The sequence below is a fragment of the Larus michahellis genome, chromosome 1, assembly GCF_964199755.1.
Source record: "Larus michahellis chromosome 1, bLarMic1.1, whole genome shotgun sequence".
NCBI classification, from domain to species: Eukaryota; Metazoa; Chordata; class Aves; order Charadriiformes; family Laridae; genus Larus; species Larus michahellis.
Genome location: NC_133896.1, coordinates 154,409,945 through 154,424,972, shown reverse-complemented (window position 1 = coordinate 154,424,972; position 15,028 = coordinate 154,409,945). Strand labels below are relative to the sequence as shown.

Here is a 15,028-nt window from a genome sequence, read left to right as displayed (position 1 = left end):
AGCAAAATACTTCATCAGCTGCTACTTGAGACCTGAAGCCCAGCTTACAAAAACTGAGGACGCTTCAGAAGCTTTCTATATGTATGTTAATACTGCATATAGGCGCTACTCCTCCTTAAGACCCAGTGTAATTTGGATCCTTAGGTTCAGCCTTGTCTCTTAAAGAGCAATTGCAGAATGTTTTTCTGGTGATATGCTGGTTATATTTCCTGTGTTGCTTATTGCTGCAGAGTCCCTTACGTAACTGTTCTGTGTTAACCTTGTCTTGACAATCTGAAGTTGTCAGCTCTAGTGTAGCCTGGTTTATGGCTTCTCATTTTTTCACTTTAAACTATGTTCTGTGTCCTAGTTGAAAGTTAAAAGGAAAATCAGTGTTCCAATAGTCTTTGTGTAATCACTTAAACCCTGAACAGTTTCAGAAGATTTTTTTTTTTCAGTATAAAATGGGCAGATGAGTCTTTTTGTGAACATAGAAACAACTGATACATGTTTGCTGTGCTATTTTACACTGTGGTTTGTCTTTAAAACTTTTCCATACAAAGAGCATAATAAATGACCTTTGCTTGCTTAGCAAGGCGTTTGGTTAGGTTGCTTAGGTACACTTCGTGTCTGCATCACAATATATACATAATTAGAGAGAGAATTCACATGCACACGAGCACTTGCTACCTTTAATGCAGGACTGTTGTGGCATCTCCTTGGACTGGTGTAGATATCGCATGTAGTAGCCAGCCTTTTTACTCTTGTCAGGCTCAGTTTCCCGTTCATGTTATTCAGGTCTACAGGTCTCCTTTCTTGCTCTTCCCATTTTTTTCAATATCCCTAATAAACAAGTTCAGAGCTCTGGTTTGTTTAATCTGTGTATGGTGTCAGATTATAGTCCAGAGAATTTTTGTACATTTTGTTTATGTGATATAGTGTGAGGATAACGATCAGATAAATATATCTGCTGATTTACTGGTCAGATAATTCCAGATGTGCACTGGAATCCAAGTCTAGTCCTTTTTTTATTGAATTACTGTATTTTCCTACTTTTTTATAGTCTCATGTAGTTTCATCAGAATTCCTCCCATACTCTTAAACGGTGTTCTAGTCACTTGGGGTATGTAGCTTATTTAGATAACATGTGATTAACATACGTAACATCATTTTAAATTCCTTCCAATGATAATAGGAAAAAATTACTTCATGTACTGTTGTATGACACTAATGTTCTCTTTTTCTTGTTTTCCAGCTGTATGGGGAAACTTTGTCAATATGAGGTAATGTATATATTTTTTGTATTGAATATCCTTATCTGAAATAAAATTAACTTGCCTTTCCCATCAACATGCATCACTGTTTCAAGTAGGGAGAAAATAGAACAGCAGCTCACACTGCTGTTTGGATAGTTGCTAAGCACTTGATACCTCTTTTTAAATACAAGGTGTTCAGTCTTGAAAAGGACTATACCTCTGCTGGAAATCTCACCTAGGATCTTACTTTCACTTCAGCATCTGCCTTTCTTTACACAAATTCATCTTCTGATTTTGGAGATGGTTTCAGGCACATTTGTTGACATAGCTGGGCACTTTTGCTTGGATTCTGCTTTTCCTCAGCACAGATCTGACCATATCTCAGTGGCAATACAGGCTTAAACATTGAAGAGCAGCAGATCCTCCACTGCTTGCCGTAATTATGTTTCTGTACCTAGAATTTTTTGAGGGGTTTTCCTCCTCCACAGCTAATTGGGAGAGAATCTGGTGGTTTGACTGCTGAAACGCAAAAAAATCCCGTGCTGTCCCCCAGATTTTTTGCCCTTAGAAATAGGAAAGCATAACATATGCATGCAAAACATGCAGATTTTCACTGCATTTCTGCTTGCATGTGAGTCTTTGTCCTCTGGGAAAATTCACCAGGAAGACACAACTGAAAAATAAGGTGAAGAGAATATGGGGACAGTCTGTTCCCTGCAACAAAGGACAAAATGTTTCACCGTGTTGTTTTGCCAGTAAAGGGTTTGGGTACCCTGTTGCCTGTTGCCATGCTTAGAAGCACAGAGTAAAGTTTGAGGCAAAGTAAGAAAATTAATTAATTTTCTGTGGGCTCTGAGTCAGCATGGGCAGCTTACCCAGGGGTCTGTTCCTGTCCCAGGCTATGCACTTTACTTCTGTTGGGAGTTTCCCACCCTTACTACAATGTGTTCAGCTGTTAGGCAAACAGCTGCTGTGGCTCACAGATGGAGATATCATTTAGATTACCGTGTTATTGTGACCAGCAAACTATGGCAGCTTAGCAGCTGTTACATGAGCAGCTGAGCATTTCCAAAGGAAGGACAAGAACCTTAAAGAGGGGTTTGAGGAGGGCAGGTGGGCATGGGATCTAATGCGTTCACTCCCTGATAAGCTGTCCTTACAAATGCTACCATGAGCTATATCTGACTTATTTGAGGTGTCCATTATAGAGGTATCAAGGATGAAATTTTTATTTCTGAAGGTCAGATGTTGGTCCTCAGCCAATAAGATTGTATTTGTTAGGAGGAAGAGCTCATTAAAACCTAAACTGCAGAGCGCAAGTCCTCAAGTTCCAGGATTTGTGAATAAACAATAGTAGGAATTATTTTTGAGGGAGCCTTTTTATATTCTGAGAGGTTTCCCAGATTTTCCTCGCTCATTTAGCAGAGAGGAAAGGCTAAGTATTCCACAGATTATTTGCATAGCTTTTCGTAGATTTCTGTTATTTGGCAAAACATTTGAAAAATTCTCAAGATTTACATAATATTGCTTCCTTTTAGTAAATTCATACTATGCTAACTGGAGGGTTTTTATTTGCCACTATTACAATAAATTACAATTTGTTTTGAAAAGATGGTTGAGGGTCTGTGTGTCTTGGTCCAAGAATTTACTTCACTCTTAACTGATACAACAAAACGAATCTCGTCAATAAGATTTTTGCCTCAGTAATAGACTGAACTGGCTTTTTAGTAAAAGAGTTTTACAGAGGGATATGAAGGGAATCATTGCTCTGACTTTTAACAGTGTAGCATATGTATATCTGCTTAACAAAGGATCTTCTGTTTCCCTAGGTGTAATGACTTCAGGTCCTGAGTAAAGGATCTCTGTTTTATTTGAAAGAACTCCATTTTGTGTTGGATATCCATGAATCCTCTACTATGCAAAAACTTACTACTGTAAGATAAATAATTCCCCTTCTGGAAGGTTTAATTGAAAAAAAAAAAAAATTATGCAAACTTAAGGAAAATCACATAGACTAGATGCAAGAGGTAAAAATGTAAAGATACATATTCTACACTTGTAGAAGTTTACTGAAAGAATGAACACGACTAATTTGAGATACTTTACACAGTAAGATGCTAAATAAGACCACACATATTTGTGCAAGACAACAACTTCTTACATGGTAAGAAGTTTTCACAAGTTACTTTGACTTCCCTAAGTATATAAGCTTGGCTTCATTTCAAATAAGTAGTATTTGTGTGCTAAGTCAGTATTGCCCATCAGATGGTCTCTTAAGACGAGTTTGGATATGGGTTTTTTTTCCTTGTTTTTGTAAAAGTTCAAATTCAAAGCTAGACACATTTGCCCTTCTTTCTTTTTGATTGACATTACAGTTACGGTTGTGGCATTAAAGGAAAATGTTTTATTAGCATACCTGTAGCATCCAGTAAACAGAGTTTCTCAAAAAACATCTTAGGCATTTGCATAGTAAAGCTACATTCAAAAACACTTCTGCTGACCTAACTGTACCTTAATGCAGTGATTAGACTCTTTTGTACAATGAGGTTAATTTTCTCTGTAAAAAGAATGTCATCTTTACGGTTATTACTCTTTCCTGTGGGCTTGGTTCAGTTTCTGCCAAACGTGGTGACAAGACTGTCTGATTTTGGTGGGGATTTGACTTTCATTTGCTCTGAATATATCTCTGAAATAATAATAACTTGGGATGCTTTGAAGATACTGTTTTAACAGGAAAATTATGATGCAGGTGCAGTGGAGCAACTAATGCTTAGGTATAGATTATGTTTTTTCTTTTTGCCAACAGGTCTCTTCAAGAAAATGGGGATCAGAAGGTGGAAAGTAAAATAGAGGAGGTTAGTTTGCTAACAGTCGTTGTTTGTTTTGTTTTGAGGACTCCATTTCATTTATTTTATATTGAAAGGGTTTATTTAGTTCTATCTCATTACTCTCCATTTCGCTAAAACCATTCAAAGCATTGGATTTGTGTCTGTACATAAGTTTTTGAACTTTTCAACACTGTAGCGGAGTTTCTAACATAGATTTATGACTCATCTTTTATTTTTTTTCTCTAAGCCTTTCTTGAAAGTAATAGCTCTACTGTCTCATTTGCTGCAGAGACTGTGGTAGAGTCCTCCTGAGAACTGTTTTTTGTTATTGAATGAAGGATACGCACAAATTCTTTCCTCTGTCACCCCTACAAAATTTTAAGTATATATGTTTGTTTGAAAATTCAAACCCTCCAAAAAATGCTTTGCTTTGTTCTTAACTAATGAACAAAGGTAGGGGTGTTTGTGATGGTGGGCGGTACCAATGCTTTAAGCACAAGCCCTGGCAATTTCTGGAGTAGAGGTGGGTATTGGAACACACCAGTGGTTCTGAACTTCTGTACCAATACCTCTGAATTGTCATTTAACCTCAGTTTGTTGGGAAACATTAAGAATCTGTGCAACAGATCTATCTCCAGTTGTTTTTAGACTTCCAGTCTAATAACAAGAAAACAAAAGAATTTAACAGATACAAAAGTCTTTGAGGTCAATACCACCTGCCCCTTGTGTTGGGGTGTGTGTGACCATACTAGTGTGATCTGGTCTGCCTAATGTCTTGTATTCCAACAGGTTTATATAGCAATCATTCCTCTGGATGCAGTGAGAAGCCCACTTAAATTCGAAAGATTGTGTTCTTAGTTTGTCTTGTTTCATTCCTCCTTTTTTTTTTATCATGTTTTTAAAGCTTTAATTATACAGTATCTTGAACCATCAGAAAGTTCAACGTACAACTGTTTCAAGAACTATTTGCTGCTTCACAGAGCTGGATAATGAATATAAATGACAATACTGTATTTATTCTTAACATGAATTTGCAGCTTATTTCTGTTCATGAAGTTCCTGAATTGTCTAGCTCTAACCACTAATATTTGTACAAAACTAATTAATAAAGATTGGTGGTGTATTGCTGTATAGTACCATTTCAAGTGATAACCCTCTGATAGCTTTCAAGTTATGTATGGCCCTAGATGGTAAATTTTGTGACAAGGTTTTAGTAAACCTAAAAACAAGTTCAGGGAGCTGTTGTAATTTGGCAGGACTTTTAGAAATTTGAGTCACATGATAAAGAATGTGAAACTAATGCTGACTTAATTGATTCTCTCTTTCAAAGCAGTGAAAATGAAAAAAGAAGTCTTGGTAGGTGAACTGTATTTTCTGACAAATTTCCTTTTAATATTTGTTAAAAGCCTAGATACAACTTTGAATCATGATATAAAACTTATCTTAGATTTTTAAACATTAAGTTTCTTTGAATTCATCTACCATGTCCTGAGAGAAATCTAGCCTTTGCACTGGAGCTAATGCCCCTGTTTCTGTGTGTCTGTACTCTTTTAAGTATGTGTATCTGCTCTCCATTTAAATAGCTGAGGTTTTACTGACTGTCCTATCATGCTGTTGCTAAATATAGATTGCCTTTGACAACCTTAGATGAGTCATTTGTGACTTCAATTTGCCAAATAGGAATCATAACATTGGATGTTCTTATCAACAAGACCATGGTACTCCTAGCCTTGAGGTGTTTTGTTTTCAGTGGTAGGCTAAGGGATTTCATGCTGTACTAGGTGATTTGATTTTTGGTGAAAAGGGATTTTTTTTACATAAAGAATGCTTTAAGATACAGGTTTCTTGGAGTGTCTTCAGTGAAGCTCTTCATAGGAGGCTATTTGCCATGATTTTTGCTCTAAAGTAACTTCCTATATGTATGTTTTGTGATATGAATTTTGTTCTATCCTTCAAAGATTAAAGATTTCTTTCTTTTAGGCTGTTGCACCTCTACGGGAGAAAATCAAAGATCTAGAAAAAAGGTACGTCTTTTTTGCTAAATTTGGGAAGCAGTTAAAAAGCACAGTTTCTGTTCTGTAGAGGTCAATTCTGTAGTTGTAGGTTTGAGATAAATGTTTTGTGTATACCCCCAGTACCTTTGGATTTTTATCATATCTAAGTGAGGATGAGGCCTTGAATGCTGGAAGACATTAATGCATAAGGTATTAGGTTGATTAATCCCAGTAAAGTAAACTAGGAGTGCTGGATTTTTGTAAAGTTCAAATCCTGTGGAGGAATTTGCTGGTGAACGGATTACCAAGGTTTAGGAAGTCCAACCTAGGTGTGTCCCAAAACATTGGTTTTGACTTCAGAAGACTGAAAATAGCTTTTGCCTCACATTTCTCACACTTGCGATCAGTTACAATGGTTTAGCTAAAGCATAGTGATTTGCTTGTGAATCTTAGCCTGTGCATGTGCTTTAGATGAGCCTGACTGACTCACTTTTCTCAGAATTTGTAAGGGAACGTGATATCTTGGATTAAGCTGCATGATGTGATTGAGGAAAAGCAGACAAGCTTTTTGATGGGCTGCAGATATTAAACATGTACAGTAGTTCCACAAGCACCTTAAATTGACAGAGTTGTTAAAAAAAAAAAACCCAAAACCACAAAAAAAGACTACCCAAGCCTGATCCATTTCTCCCTGTCTGTTTGTGTCCACCCTGCAATGTCATTTCCTCCCTTTTATGCCAGCAGAACCACTTGAGTGATGATAATAAGCTGGATGGGGAAACCAGGCATTTCAGTCTCTCTTTGCAAATACCTCCCTGGCTCCCCAGCCTGGTTGCCTTTCTGCCAGATGAGTTCTCCCACCTGAGTATCCTCATGGGCAGGTGTTTTTCATCACAAAATAAGGTCTGGAATAGAGGTGGGAATTGTCAGCTCTAACAAGGACACTGCTGCTTTTGACAGTGATGCTGTTTCACAGGTGGTACTCTTGATGTCCCCAGCAAGCAGCTAGCTGAGAATGCTGCAATACAGAGGGCCAAGTTTGGACTTACCCAGGCAGTGCCAGTAAGCCTGGATGGTTATGCATGGCATACTGGTGGCTGTGTGCCCTTCCTCTGGATGGGGAGGCAGAATCCTATTGCTCTTGGCCAGTGGTATGCTCAACACCAGCAGTGTTTTTGAGTTTTGTCTTGCCAATGAGCAGTTACCCCTCCTCCCCCTACCAGTCCTGTGCTGTTTAAAAAAAAAAAAAAAAAAAAAGAAAACAGTTTGTCAGTTCTGTTTTTTACAATGGATTTGAAAGATTCAGTGGCCTGCCACATGCAGTTTATTTCAGTGAGAATACTGATCTGATTGCTCATCTCTTAATATAAGTGTGAACTTCATGAATTGAACTAGGTGATGTATTGTCAATATGAAACAATTAGCAGACTACATCACCTGTAGTAGTTGCCTGTGATACTACCGTACCAATTATAACAGTCAAATTATAAAGATTTATGTTCAGAAGAAATTTTTGATGTCCTACCTCTGTTCAATTGAGTTATTTAATCTTTATTGATAGCCCAGCATATTTTCAGCTTCAGTGGTTGGCAATTCAGGTATTTCCTCCTGCCATTCACAGAGGACCTTTGTGGGAGGATATCCTGTTTTGTGCTTTTTTTTTTTAATAATTGTTATATTTTTCCAAATGAGCGGTGAGTTGCTGTGTGAAACCATGAAGTTAAAACTTCTCCCAAGAGCCATCTAAATGCTCTTTTGTTTTTGAGTAATGTTTGTAGTGTATTGATGAGTCTTGTTTCAAATGTCTAGCAATGAGGAGAACGAATCAAAATATTTTCTTTTACCTCTGTATGAGCCGATCTGGGAATTATACTTTCACAAAATGTGAGCTTATGGTCTCTTATGGCCCGTATGAAAATATGGGTTCTTATTGTTTTGAGTTCTTCAAATAGTGTAGCCATTTACTTCTGCTGGTTTAACTGCATGTGGATTGTTGCAATTAATAATTTTTGGATTTTATATCTATGTAAAGTGACAGTAAATAACTAATCACTGTCAGATGCCTGAAGGCTGATCATGCTTGCAAAGTTTATGCTCTAGTGTAAATGTTTTTTTTTTTACCTCATAAGCTGATAAAGCCTGAAAGCAAACCATCGTCATGCTTTTGGGAAGCAGGAAAGAGAAGAATTCCTTAATGCTAATCTCATGGCAAGAGATTGTTTAACTGAAGCTAAAGTCGGACAATTTTTATTAATAATTTGCACAGCAAAAGCATTGCTGTGTAGTCATCAAAGGAAGCATTAGATCAAGATAAATTCAATGTTGTTGCCAAAAAATAAACATTCCAGACTCCTGCCCACTGCCTCTAAGCTAGTACTGCTGTAATGGAAGGAGCAAAAATGGTTGGGAGGTCCCTTTGGCAGCAATATTACTCCATGCTGGATTAACATGACCTTAAAATAGTGGTCTTAAAAGTGGAGGAGACAGATTTTTACCTTGCATCAAGTTATTTGGTGCTTCGCTGCTTTTTTTTTTTTAAACTCCATCAGCTTCTTTTTTATTGGTGGATTTGCCTTTGTCTCACGGGAAGGCTGCATTTTACATATCTGCATTATACTTATGCACTGCTGTTTCTCATTGCTTCTCAGCTTAAATCAAAGAAATCAGGTTGCCATTAGTGACGCATGTGGTGATGCAAGGCAAGTGTAGGTACCTTCTTATTTCAGTGTTCCTGTATGGGTAATATTGGAAGATTCTACTGCCATGTTTCCCCTATCCAGAAAGCTGAAAATTGTTTACACTCTGGGATGAAAAGTTGACACAAGTACAGAATCATCTGTGCTTTGCCTCTGAAGAATTCCTGTTGAGCCAGTACTGCAGGTTAGAAGCAAAGGAGGTGCTTCACAAGATGTAGGGTCAGTTCAGTCAGAGTCTATTTGTGAGTAGATGAAAATGTAATCTCAGTGTGAAGTCTTGGCATATATACCTCCTGCATACTACATCCAATTGCCTCTCTAGCATGTGGACTTTCTGGAGGAGAAGAGTAGCCATCGTTTGATTTCTGTCCAGTATCACACTGATATTTAGTTAAGAAAAACCTGGGCTATTAAAATACTGCCAAGACTACAATGCTAATTACTGAAATAAATAATAAAATTCGCACCTTCCTTTGGAGAAGTTTCTTGCTGTATGCAGAATGCATGACACTGGGGGGAGAAAGAAATGAAACAAGAAAAGCCAAGGCCACCTTGGAATTAAACCTGGCCAGGGATGTCAAGCTCAACAGGAAGGGCTTCTACAAGTATATTGGAAGTAAAACGAAGACCAGAGAAGTTGTGGGCCCACTGTTGAATGAAACAGGAGCCATGGTGGTGGAGGATGTGGAGAAGGCGGAGTTACTGAATGCCTTCTTTGCTTTGGTCTTTACTGCTCGGACCAACCCTCAGGAGTCCCAGGCATTGGGGGAAGTAATGGGGAAAGAAGACTACTTCCCTTGGATTGAGGAGGATCAAGTGAGGGATCAATTAGATATTCACAAGTCCATGGGCCCTGATGGGATGCACCCGAGAGTGCTGAGGGAGCTGGCAGAAGTCATTGCTGGGCCGCTCTCCATCATCTTTGAAAGGTCCTGGAGAAGAGGCGAGGTGCCTGAGGACTGGAGGAAAGCCAATGTCACTCCAGTCTTCAAAAAAGGCAAGAAGGAGGAGCCGGGGAACTACAGGCCGGTCAGCCTCACCTCCATCCCTGGAAAGATGATGGAACGGCTTGTTCTGGGCGTCGTCTCAAGGCATGTGGAGGAAAAGAAAGAAGTACTCAACATGGATTCACCAAGGGGAAGTCGTGTTTGACTAATCTGATAGCCTTCTATGATGGCATGACTGGATGGATAGATGAGGGGAGGGCAGTAGATGTGGTCTACCTTGACTTAAGCAAGGCGTTTGACACGGTCTCCCACAGCATCCTCATAGGGAAGCTTAGGAAGAGTGGGCTAGATGAATGGACAGTAAGGTGGATCGATAACTGGTTGAAAGACAGAGCTCAGAGGGTAGTGATTAGGGGCACAGAGTCTAGTTGGAGGTCAGTGACGAGTGGTGTTCCCCAGGAGTCAGTACTGGGTCCAGCCCTCTTCAATATATTCATCAATGACCTGGATGAGGGGATGGAGTGCACCCTCAGCAAGTTTGCTGATGATGCAAGGCTGGGGGGGGTGGCTGACACACCAGAAGGCTGTGCCGCCATACGGAGAGACCTGGACAGGCTGGAGAGCTGGGGAAAGAGGAACCTTATGAAATTCAATGAGGGCAAGTGTAGGGTGCTGCACCTGGGGAGGAATAACCCCATGCACCAGCACAGGTTGGGGGCTGACCTGCTGGAGAGCAGCTCGGTGGAAAGAGACCTGGGAGTCCTGGTGGACAACAGGATGACCATGAGCCAGCAATGTGCCCTTGTGGCCAAGAAGGCCAATGGCATCCTGGGGTGCATCAAGAAGAGTGTGGCCAGCAGGTTGAGGGAGGTCATCCTCCCCCTCTACTCTGCCTTGGTGAGGCCACATCTGGAGTACTGTGTCCAGTTCTGGGCTCCCCGGTTCAAGGAGAGGGAACTGCTGGAAAGGGTGCAGCAGAGAGCTACCAACATGATAAGGGGACTCGAACACCTCTCTTATGAAGAAAGGCTGAGGGACTTGGATCTTTTCAGTCTGGAAAAAAGATGGCTGAGGGGGGACCTTATCAACACTTATAAATACTCAAAGGGTGGGTGTCAGGAGGATGGGGCCAGTCTCTTTTCAGTGGTGCCCGGCAACAGGACAAGAGGTAATGGGCACAAGCTGGAACATAGGAAGTTCCATCTCAACACGAGGAGGAGCTTCTTTACTGTGAGGGTGGCAGAGCACTGGCACAGGCTGCCCAGAGAGGTGGTGGAGTCTCCAACTCTGGAGACATTCAAAACCCATCTGGACGTATTCCTCTGCAGCCTGCTGTAGGTGACCCTGCTCTGGCAGGGGGTTGGACTAGATGATCTCCAGAGGTCCCTTCCAACCCTGTGGTTCTATGATTCTGTATATTTCCCTATCCATGAAATTATCTAAGGTTCTGAGCATCAACTTTAATCTTGAGAGACCACTTAAGAGTCGTACATCATATAACTTTATTTTAGGATATTTTAGTTTTGACTAAGTTCCTGTGAAGAAGAAGATGCAAAAAATTAAAGTGAAAGTAGCTTGAAGACCATCAAAACAATGGCAATCTAGCTTTTTCTGAGAAGAAAATTAGGATTAGCTTTCATGCTGAATAAGATCTCTGGCAGAAATTGCTGAAGGATCTTAAAAAGAGTTTCTTCAACATTCTGATGGTAAACTTTACATTGATTACTGTGAAACTTTAGGGAGAATTAAGACTTTATATTATAAACTTCACATTGAAACTTCAAGAAGAAATGTTTAAAGTCAATGCGGTAGGTCAAAACAACTTGCTTTCTTTTTCAGAACTTTTAAGAAGATTGTTTGCTTTTAAAAACTTTTTTTTAAAAAAAAGTCACTGCTTGCAATTTACTGTTTTATTCTCTTGTGATGTCGTGCCAGTTCTGCTCTCAAAAGATAGAAGTGATTCATTCTAGAAAATCAGTTAAGCAGAAAATTTAAACGCACTTCTTGCAAATCAATTTTGATATTTCTTACAGTGCTTTTACAAAGCATAGACATTTTCTCATGTGGGCCTACATCCTTTAGAAAAAAGGACCGAACATATCCATAGCAGAACTTGAAGAATGGGAGGTTGTCAGAGCAGTTTTTCATATTTCAAAGACAGATATGTGAAAGAAGAAGCAATGCTGAAACTTACGGTTTTTCTTCTTTATTTTGAAATGTTCTGTAGTTTCACCCAGAAATACCCTCCAGTGAAGTTTTTATCAGAAAAGGATCGTAAAAGAATCCTGGTAAGTTGGTATTTACTCAGGGATTGGTTTTGGGAAATTAAAAAAAAAAATAAAAATCTGTGGAATGTAATCAGTCTTGTAGGATTAAGTAAAGACATGAGCAGGAATAAAGTACATTACCCTGTATGTCATATGTGCTGCACAGGGTTTAGAGTAGTACTTCACTTACTCTGTGTTGATGTTCTCAGACTCGGCATGTGGATAATACACTTGGGCTGTGTTTTGGAAGTTTGACTTGATAATTAAGCTACTGTTCTCTACTTGTAACATCTCAGGACTGCAGTGTAAAAGGGTCTTTCATCTTGTGCTCCTCAGAGGGCTTAAACTTGCAGAGACTGGGAAACTTCTTGGGCACATCTTGACAGAAAGCTTGTATGACTGAGTTGGACAAAATCTAGTCTTAAGACTAGAAAAGTAGCTGCTCTGCAGCACTGTTAAGAAGGACCAGTTAATTAGACTGAGGGAATGTTTATCTCTCTGTTATCTTCTATGTTGTTTCTGATATTTTGAAGCATCACAGGTGTTTCAGGGTGGAAGAGGAAGGCAGGTTAAGTCAGGAGACATAATTGTCCAAGGCATTCTTAACCTTGGCAAAATGTGCTGCAGCATCAGCCGTCCAGTTCAGTCTACAAACGCTTTTTAAGTTAGCTGTGTCCTAATTTTTTTTTCTTGTTTCTGTCTGTCCTGGGGAAAAAAAACTGTCTCCACACAGAAAGAAAAAGGCAGAGAAATTATAGCTACTTAACATGTGTCAATATAGAAGTATGAATGTCTGCCTGTGTAGTAGAGAGCAGTGTCTGGGATAAATCCCTGGTAAAATGCTTGACATATCTGATGTTCTCCTTTGCTCTGATGCTTCAAAATTTTGAAGAAAAACACTGAAAAGACGCAATTAAAAACAAATCTTGTTTTTACTGCTTTATTAGACAATAGTCTTCACTGCTATTGCAAAACTTCATAAAGAATGAGTGTTATCAAATTAGGTTAGTTTTTCAGAGTTACTTTGTCATTTTTATGACAGTCTGAAGGAGGTAGATCTTTGGGCTCCCTGTTCCTTTCTTGAATGTGGAAGGTACACTGAGGAAAACATCAGAGGTTTAATGATGAAAATTCCTAAATCGTGTGCTCATGTGTCTGAGCATAATAAAGTTACCTTAGTGTCATATTTTTTGTGTAAGCAAGAAGGTACTTTGAAGATAAGTATCAGTGCATGCTGTTAATAGGCTATGGAGTTCTTAATGTTAACTTCTAAACTTTGCCTCTTAAAGATACTGAATATTTCGATGAAGTCTATTGCTTCAACAGTGATGGCAAGTAGTTGGAATAGGAATGTTGTCTGGTGACCTGGAGATGAATAGCTTTTTGGTGTCCGCGTAGTCTGTAGAGTTTAAATTAATAAAGAGAAGGCTGGCAAAAAGGATCAGCGAGTTGTTAGTCATTTCTTCACTGTAATGGTTGGGGATTAGTTCAGTGGGAACTCAGATGGGATTTCACAAGCCTCCTGCCCACATAGGCAGTTTCGTTCTGTTAGAACGTTGCTGTCATAGTCCTACAGGGAAAATGTTCTTTTGAGTAGCTGAAGTCAGCTTATTGAGGACTCGTGTAGACCTTGCATGACACTTGCAAGTTTCTCAGGAGAAAACACAAGAATTGGCAAGCCAAATGAACTTCAGTAGATGATTTGTTCTGTATCTTGTTGATATTGCATCTTTTCCTGGAATCCGTTCTAAACTCTGATTTTTCTCTGAATGGAGTCTCTGCAACGTTGTGCTCATCAGACAACAGTTCTAGCAGTTATTTTTTTATTATATGACATCTGTTTGGAGACAATTGCTAGCAGGGGTGGTATTTCAGCTGAGACTAGATACTCTGTCACTTTTGTTCAAAAGAGCTCAAGTCTTCATACTGCTGTGTATGATTTAACTACTTACTCAGTTCTCTGAAGTGACTAGGCCACAGGCTTTTATATGCAAGAGAAGGAATTCTGTTAATATTATGGATGGTAGTGTTGACATTGGTTCAGTCAGTTGTGTGAGTTTTTTCTGAATTGAATGCGGTAGACCAATTAAAGCATAAAACAAAAATAATTTCCATGTGGGACGTTAGATGTTTTGAATCTCACTGCAGACAGCAGAAACAAACCTGTCTAGCAAATACACAGAACTTAAGTGCCTCTAGTGGAGGAAATTATCGGTAATATTTGTGCCTTTTAGTAGATGCTGAAGTTACCGAGCATATTGGCACTACTAAGTAATTAAACATTTTTATTAATGATGTCTTATTAAAGAATGCCTGTTTAAGCCCCAGATGCTGGTGCTTCAATTCTGAAACAGAAATGATTTACATACGGTATATGATTTTGTAGATTAATATGTCATTGTGATTTGCAGGAAGTCATCTTTAGAAATAAAGTATATTGACCTTGCTTTTATGAGTGATTACAGGAAGGTTATACAGAGAGCTTCAGTTGATAAATCATCTTTTCTTTTTTTAATGTAGCCTCAAGTAATGGTAAAAAATTAATTTATAAAGTTGTTTACTTTTCCAGGGGAAATTCAGCTCCTTTTCCAAGTAGTTCTTTATCTAATACCTATGGAAGTGATATGTTAATAAAGCTAACATAGATTTATCATAAAAACTGTTCACAGATTTAAAGTAATTGGAGACTTCTTTCCAGACAAAATTGGTTTGTGCTTTTTTCTTTTTTTTTTTTTTTTTGCTTGCATCTAGCATAGAAGAGTGCCGTAAGCAGTGCTTGGTTTGGTTTACAGCTTTTTCCAAAAGGGAGATGGGGAAGAAGACACCTTCTTTTACTGCACCAAAGACATATTGTGATCATCAAGTTTGTCTTCTCTGGAATCCTGGAAATAGAAATAGCATCAGGGGATTTCCTTGGGCCTCAGTTGAATGAATAGGTTCAGGGCATCTACAGAAAACTTTTGTCCTGGTCACCACAAAAAAGCAAAACCCTTGGAACATTCAGCGAGGCTGGAGCTCACTTCCAAGTTAGGATAAGCTTATGGCAGTAAGTTTTCCATGC

General features: G+C 39.0%; 1 protein-coding gene across 2 annotated transcripts in view; it reads left to right on the top strand.

Moving 5' to 3' along the window:
- UXS1 (UDP-glucuronate decarboxylase 1) overlaps positions 1-15,028 on the top strand; it is a 65,470-nt gene that overhangs the window by 12,431 nt on the left and 38,011 nt on the right. For both annotated transcript variants that reach the window (XM_074560354.1, XM_074560363.1), the window contains 4 exons: positions 1,235-1,262; positions 4,042-4,090; positions 6,044-6,087; positions 11,928-11,988. In XM_074560354.1, coding sequence (XP_074416455.1) covers positions 1,235-1,262; positions 4,042-4,090; positions 6,044-6,087; positions 11,928-11,988 — 182 coding nt within the window. The remainder of the gene's footprint in view (positions 1-1,234; positions 1,263-4,041; positions 4,091-6,043; positions 6,088-11,927; positions 11,989-15,028) is intronic.